This window comes from Crocuta crocuta, unplaced genomic scaffold (assembly GCF_008692635.1).
Source record: "Crocuta crocuta isolate KB4526 unplaced genomic scaffold, BGI_CrCroc_1.0 scaffold431, whole genome shotgun sequence".
Taxonomy (NCBI): Eukaryota; Metazoa; Chordata; class Mammalia; order Carnivora; family Hyaenidae; genus Crocuta; species Crocuta crocuta.
In genome coordinates this window covers 5,153,906-5,161,602 of record NW_027528859.1, presented here as the reverse complement: position 1 = coordinate 5,161,602, position 7,697 = coordinate 5,153,906, and the positions used below count along the sequence as shown (strand labels likewise).

Sequence of the window (7,697 nt, the reverse complement as noted above, 5' to 3'; positions counted from 1 at the left end):
TGAGGATCTGAGGTGGGCATCGGGGCTCACAGGATGGGGTGAAAAAGGCAGGGTTCAGGGAGCTGGGGCTGGGGCGGAGTCTGTCCTCGAAGGACCGCAGAATCAAGTTGGAGACCAATAGAATAGGGCATGGGGTGGGCTTTACTGACAAGGACCAATCGAATTGAGGAGGGGCGGAGCGTCATACTACGTCAGACCACGGCCGCCGCCGCGGGGCCTGGTTATCGTCGGTCCAGCGCAGCCCGGAGTCGCCCAGGCCTGAACTCCTACCCAGGTCCCCGGCCTGGCCTCAGCCACCCCTACCCCAGCCTCGGGCCCACGAGGACACCGAAAACCACCCCCCGGGGGTGGGGAGCGGAGCCGCGGGTCAGCTCTGCTCGCGCCCCTAGCTGGCCGGTCCGGCCCCGCCCCCGCCCCGGGCCATGGCCCAGCCCTTGTCCCGGCCCCTCATCCTATCCCCGTCTAGCCCTTGGCCCCCAGCCCCGCCCTCGCCCCGCTTCCCAAATCGGTCCCAGCCCGGGCGTGGGTCCCAGCGAATGCCCAGGGCTAGGTCCCAACCCAGGCCGCCCTTCCAGTCCCAGTCCCAGTCCCTGTGCCTGTCCTGGCCGCTAACCCCGCCTATGCCCGTGTTCCACCTCCTGTCACAAATCCCAGCCCATCCCCTGTCCCAGCCCCATTCCCTGGGTTTGCTTAAGCCCCGGGCCCAAACCCTGCCCTTGCTCCAGTCCCCATCACAGCCCCTCCTTCCATCCCATTCCCAGCCCTTGTTCAAGCCCCAGTGCCTAGCACAGCCCAATCCATTATCTCAGCCTTTGCCCTCGTCTCTGTGTTTACCCAAGTCTCTCCCACTACCCACCCCTCTCTCTCATACCGTGCCCCTCTCCCAGCCTCGACTCAGATCTGGGCTCCAGCTGCCGCCAGCCTTATTGCTGCTGTTGCTGTTCTCTGTCCTTGGCCCAGGGGCTGGTGAGTGCAGAAGCAGGAAGCACCGAGGCAGGGATGGGGTTCTGGCAGGGAGGGATGGACTGGAGGGATTCAGGAGAAGTGGGACCTGGGCAGCTAGATCACTGGGGAAGAAGTGGGGAGAAATAGGGAGGAGAGAGGTCTTACACAACTGAGAGGAATTGGGAGGGTCAGAAGAGAGGACATCGTGGGCTTGAGGCCCAGCAGGTGCCTAATAGTCCCCAGGACAGAGACTCCAAGGTTTTCTTTCCTGGTGTCCATGCTGACCTCACGTTGACTCTTGCTTTTCCAAGGAAGAAAACTTGGAAACTTCTCCTGCAAGGAAGGTTTGATGGGGGGGGAGACATGATCCTACACTAGAGAGCCTCTAGTCCGTTCTGGGAAGATCTGGCCTAAACTTTGAGATACTGGGCATGCATTAAAACAGGGTTAAGAAAACAGTTTTGAGAACAACACGTAGCAAACAGATGGACACGGGTTAGTCATCATTATAATGGATTTTTTTTTCTTTTGGTAATGAGCCTTGTTCCAGATAAGCTTGACTTGCTTAGGAATAGTTCCTGACCTTTTTAGAGTAGTCTTGTCTAAAAAGTAGACTTTTTAGAAGTACAGTTGGAGCCATTTTATGGATGGGGAAACTGAGGCTCCGTTGGGGGGGGCCAGTTTTCCTAAGGTCATACAAGCTTGTAAATGGTGGCACTGGGGCTTAGAAAAGTTTCCTAATTCCTGTCCCATACGAGTGGTTTTTTTCACCACAACATAAGCCTAATAGGAAAATTGACCCAGTTGGGAGAAGACACAAAGGACAACCTGTCCTCTCCCATGTCTGCCCACAAGGCTTAATCCACAAACTCTTCCCCATTTGCCAGTTGTCAGCCTATAGCCACCATCCGGGGAGGAAGTGATTTGGAGAGAGAGGTCCAACTTCCTAATGGGTAGAATATGGTAGGAGGAGGGTGTCCTGGCTGTAAGGAGATGTGCCATAAAGTTGGCCCTATCTTCAGGAGGTGACTGGTCTTCATGGCCTCAACCCCCAGCCACCTCCAGTGGGTGGCACTGTAGATACGATAGAGATGTGCCTAAGGGAGTCTTTGGCAATAACACCAGAGCAGCTGAGGGCTGGAGCTGGGTTTCAGTGAGCTCTGAGGGCCTAGTTCAGTGTACAAGCTTGAGGAGATCAATATATGCCCGAGGTCATTCCCCTGCAGAGATGTCCAAGCTCTATGTGTATGTTCACCGGCATCTGGGCACTTACGTGCCTGTGTATGTGCCTGAGGGTCTCTGAGAATGCTTGTCATATGCAGTGTATGTAAATGCTTGTGTGTTGATATGTTCTGTTGGGGTGCATGTGAGCCTGTGTGTCCTCTGGGTGCCTGTGTTATGTGAGAGGGAGAATACGTGTTCCTCTTCAGCTCTTCCTGCTCCTCCTACAGATGGATCACTGAAGTGTCACCTTCCAAATGGATTTCTTTGTCAGAGACAGTGTTTGACAGTGTTTGGTCAGCCCTAGCCTGACTCTTTGGAGGAAGGAGCTATAGAGGGGGGCTCAGTGTTGATTACTGCTGCTGGCAGGTTAGACGCTCCGTAGAGGTAGGAGCCACACCAGTTTTCCAGTTTGGGTGAGGGAGAATTCTTTCTGTTGAGCCCAATTCATAGCTTCCATCCCTGCCACAATGACTTCTTTGTTCATGAGCCCATTGAGCAAGCATGGGCTGGCTAGGGAATGAGAGTAACTGACAGCCACAGAATTGTATGAAGCTGAAAGGTGTGGGTTAAAACACGATTGTCCAGGAGTGGGTTCAGGTGCTTTGGGGAGAACTGTAATGAAGTTGGAAAAGAGCACTGAATAGGCCCTACTTTGGGCAGTGTTGCCCTTAGTGCTGTTAATAATCACTGCCTTGGTGACTGCAGGGGTACTATGTGATAGATTTCACCAGGCTGCCTGTGTCACAGGACCATCATAGCACATCATAGCACTTAGCATAGTCTTAATAAATGCTTATTATTGGCTTCAGTCTCATTTCAGGAATGGAAGGTGCCTCCTGGGTCTCCCGGTCCTACCCCAATCCTTGGATCTTTTCCTTGGGTCTTTTCCTTGGGTCTTCTCCTCAGCTGACTGTAGTTGCATAGCCCAGTGTGCCTTGCCATTCCAGGAAGTGACCTTTTGTTCTACCTAGTGTTATCACTAGCAGGGCCAGCCTCTGCCTGTATGTGTGCACGTGTGTCTGTCTGTCTGTCTGTGTATGTGCATGTATGTTTCAGCTGGTAGTGGAGAGTCACCCTAGCTTCATGTGGAGGTACTAGAGCATCCAGGGCAGCTTCATCTGAGCTTGACCAGGCCTTAACTCATGTTTCCTCTGGGCCAAAGCTCTGTTGCGAAATGCCAAACCAGAGCTTGGGGTGAATGGGGCTCAGGATGCTATCTCAAACATCTGCCCTCAGAACTTCTAGGTTCCTCCCACCATGTCCAGTTGCTGCTCACTCCATTTTCTCACCGGCCAGTTCTGTGATCTCTATAGCCCCTGGCCACTTTTGGGGTGGCTTAACTAGTTCCCAGTTCTCCAGGCCATGCCATGTTCCTTTGAATCACAAGGGTTTTTTTGTTTGTCTATCCGTTGTTTCCCAAAAGCCGTTAGCTACTTTTCACCACCAGTTCTCTGAGCGTCCACACTGGGAGCCTGGCCAACATTTCTTCCTAACAGTAGCAATGGCCCATCCCATGACCCATCCCTGGTACCAGCTGCGGTGAGGAGAGGCCCTCCCCTGACCCCAGCAGAGGGCGCTCCAGAGCTCTGCTTGCTCTTAACAACAGTATCCAAGCTATTCAGCTCTCGGCTTTCTGCCTCCGGGTTATCAGTGCTCAGCTTGTGAGGTGGCAGGTCTTCCTTGCTGACAGTTGAGACCAATCATGTGGTCTGAACTGGACTGACTAGTCCTTTGGTGTAACCATGGCCTTTGAAGATGAGGATAGGCCGGTCTAGGGCCAGTGGCCTCTATATATTTAGGGCACCTCTGGGGAGGGTGACCTTGAAGTTCAGTGGCGTCCTCCTTACCTGTGCTCCCTCCTTCACCAGCCTGTCTTTCCCAGAGGCCTCTTTCTCTGTGGTATCAAATACCTCATTTTTATATCTCCCATTTCTGGAAAGGAGACAAGGTAAGCCTTGTGGGTATTTCCTATTTGGCTGAAAACTCCCCTCCACCCCTTGTTCTGTCCTGAAACTGCTTGAGTTCCCAGCCTTCACATCTGTCCTGGGGGTGTCCTTCTGTTCTTCTCTGGGGGTTAAGTCTCTAGAGCAGTCAGATTCTCCAGAACTTTGCCTGCCATTTGGGACACCCTTCTATGCAGCTGAGCTACAGGTGATTCTCACTATTCTAGCAGTCCTCGTGCCCATGTGTTTGCCTGGCTAGCTGCTGACACTAGACATTTTTGCTCACCTTGGCTGTGCTCTGAACAACCATGAGTAGGTATCTCTTGGCACTTCAGTTAGAGATGACCAGTCCCCCCAACCCCAAGTGGTTTGAGATTCCATGAGTCATTAACTGACTGCCTCACTGAGCCTCCCTCTGGGGAAATGCCCTCTGGTTGCTCATTCTGAATCCTAGAGGGCCTGATGACTCCCTCCTCTCCTGGGAGTTCTCTTGGTGGCCTGCCAGCCCCTGTTCTTGCCTCTGCCACCCAGGCTGGTCCTTCTCATCCTCACCACATTCCCACCCTCCCCGCCTCCTGCCCTGAGCCAGGATACAGACAGCTTTTGTGAGGCTTCTGAGAGTTTTCACTGCTCTTGGGACCACAGGGGAACAGAAAGGGGAAGAAAATAAACAAGGAAGTTAGACAGTTTCATGCTGACTTCCAAGTTCCACAGGTGGAGTTCTAGCCTGCTTAGTGGCTCACGAGCTCATGCCAACACTCACACACAGACACACACACACATGCACGCATGCATGTGTGCCATTCACACCTCTGTTTTCTTAGGCTTGCTAAGAGGAGAACAATGGCTCCTAAGTGAGGGGTCATATAAAGGGTCCTGGTTTCGGATGTAGATGGATGTAGGTTTGAATTCTCCGTTTGGTCTAGGTTTGAGCCTCAGTTTCCTTATCTGTAAAAACAGGTCATTTTCCCCAAGGTCATTGTGAGGATTAAAGTGGATGATGGCTAGGCCCAGCTCCTGGCTCAGAGGAGAATATTTGTTGAGTTGGTGCTATCGGTGAGGAAGACTGGTGTGCCTGTTGCTTAGCAGAAATGCCCTGAGTCCTATGCTGCTCCTTTCTCTCTCATCTGTTCCCCAGGAGGCCTCTTCCTGACTGACTACTCCACCTGCTCACCCCGCAAGCTGAGTCCCTTCCGCTCCTTTGCCAGCACCGAGCTCTTCCACTTCCATGTTCCCGAGGACACGTTCCTGGCTGTTTGGAACCTCATCATCTTCAAGGAGCAGGGGGGAACCTTTGGGGACCACTGCCCAGACCAAAGTGTGACTGTGTGAGTGTCCAAGTTAACATCCTGACCCCCACCTTCTACCCCAGACCACTCTCCAAACTAAAGTGTGACCTTATGAGTATCTAAACTGACCTCTTGACCCTGACCTCTGACCCTTGTCCAGATTGAAGTGTGACTGAGTGAGGGACAACCCTTTGTCTCCTGACTACTTCCTGAGTACTGTTTGACTGTGTGAGAGTCTGAGCCGACCTTTTACTCTCTATGTCCTGACTCCTGACCCAGAACCACTTTGTTGTATGTATCAGTATAGGGAATTCACTTATGTTATTGGTGATGAGTTTACAGTTCTTCTTTTCCCCGTTTCCTGTCTCCCACCCCATTGTATATTGTCTTCCTCTTCTCATTCTGGTCCCCCAGGTATTTCCGGTCTGGGGCACCCCCTGTCATCAATCCTCTGCACACACACTTCCCAGGGGACACCGCTGTGCCTGGGGTTTTCTCACTGACCCTCAGCTGGACACTGCCCAACCGCACCTCAGGCATCTTTAACGTCAGCAGCCCCTTACCTGGGGACTGGTTCTTGGCTGCCCACCTTCCCCAGGCCCACGGCCACATCTCTGTCAAGGTGGGTTAATGCTGCCCAGGGAAGGAGGGGCTAAAGCTGCTTCTCCATGTCTGCTGAATTCCCTCCACAGGCTACTTGACACGCTAATCTTATGCCAGGGTGCGTAACAGCATAAGGGTGGCTAGGGTGAGGCATAGCTAGAGGGCAGCAGTTCACCTGGTGGGCCAGAGGTCATGATCTGTAGGAGGCAATTTGGGAGCCTTAGGAGGATATAGTGGGTCCCAGGTTAGCTGAAGGGAGAGTCCAGAGTCTGGAATTGGTCAGACTCCTGGCACTGTGGAGTAATGTGCCTATTAGAAGGTGCAAGGGTTATTCAAGGTGATCAGAAGCCAGCCAGGGACTGGTCATATGCTGCTGCACAAACCCAGGACTGGTCTGATTCTGCATCTTGATTGGTGATAGCCCTGCAGACTCTCATAGGCTCCAGCTCAGTCATTGGTCCATCTAGGAGAATACATTCCTCTTCTCTCATAATTTCAGCCCCCTACATCCTCTGAAAGGTCATAGCCCCCATACACCCTCTGAAAGAACACTTGGGGGCACGGAAGCCCTTTCCTATTAAAAGGATGCTTAGGGCAACTGGTGCCCATCTTGACTGTTTGCTTCCCTTTTCTCTAAATATCAGCACTGATTTCATAGAACAGTGGTTTTTAAAGTCTGAAGTGTAGGTTCAAAGGTCAGGTCGCTTCTCCATTCTGGTTAGGAGGGGAAAGAAATGCCACAAAGTTTTCCTGCCGCTCCCAAGTGCTGGGCAGGCCAGATTTCCTCCTTGTAGTGATAGGATCTATAGGCTTCTTACTCTTATCCACTGGCAGGAAGGGAGGGTATGATGAGCTGGCCATTGGCAGAGTGAGATGGCCTTGTGTGTGGGGCCAGTGGTAAGGGTGAAGGACAGCATGAACGGAGCAAGAATTTAAAGAACAGGATGCTGAGGAACATGAAATCTAGTGGGACTTGGCCACTGAGAATTGAAAGGGGCGGAAATTTCCAATCAGGTGAAGCTTGACTCAGATATATTTCTCCAGGCTAAGTTCCTTGAGGGCAGGGGCTCAGTGATTGCATCAGGCTCGCCTCTCCTCCCCCTGCTATATATAGCTCGGTGTTCAGAGAAGGTGTTGTGAGGTTTTTGAATGAGCTGAGAACTGTACAGGGCCAAGTGCACTGGCACTGCTATTGTCAGAGATGGGAACTAGGCTGAGGTAGCATCCTGAGGCCTCAGTGATAGGCCTGTTTTTCCCGAGAGTGATGTGCCAGAGAATTTCCTGTCAAAGCCTGGGAGTCCTGTGCATGACAGTGTGTTAGTAACTCACCCGGAAATGGCTCTGGGTTCTGGATGGATCTTGACTCATCAGAACTCAGGGTTATTCTATTCTGAGGCATGTCTTAGGTCTTTAGCCAAATCCCAAAGAGCCCATTCCTGATTGTAACTTTGATCTTTGACTCTATTTGTGAGAACTGACAGGGAAAATTCTTCTGACGCCCTGTTCTAGTTATCCAAAAACCTTTCTGGATGGGCAAGAGGAACCTGGGGCCTCGGCCTGGACTGGGATTATAGCAGCCAATGCCTGGTTAGGAGAGGTCAGAACTAGCCTTGACATAGCCATTTGCATCTAGATAGAGGAAGTGGAGTCTGGGGATTTGGAACTGCAGGCTGGAGGGTTAGCCAGCAGAACT

The 7,697-nt window shown here is 52.2% G+C and overlaps 1 protein-coding gene across 7 annotated transcripts in view; it reads left to right on the top strand.

The window, feature by feature from the left end:
• The first annotated feature begins 281 nt into the window (after nucleotides 1–281).
• TMEM8B (transmembrane protein 8B) overlaps nucleotides 282–7,697 on the top strand; it is a 35,626-nt gene continuing 28,210 nt past the window's right edge. For all 7 annotated transcript variants that reach the window (XM_077756201.1, XM_077756200.1, XM_077756202.1 and 4 more), the window contains exons 1-3: nucleotides 282–966; nucleotides 5,251–5,440; nucleotides 5,816–6,023. In XM_077756201.1, coding sequence (XP_077612327.1) covers nucleotides 423–966; nucleotides 5,251–5,440; nucleotides 5,816–6,023 — 942 coding nt within the window. In that variant the 5' untranslated portion in view covers nucleotides 282–422. The remainder of the gene's footprint in view (nucleotides 967–5,250; nucleotides 5,441–5,815; nucleotides 6,024–7,697) is intronic.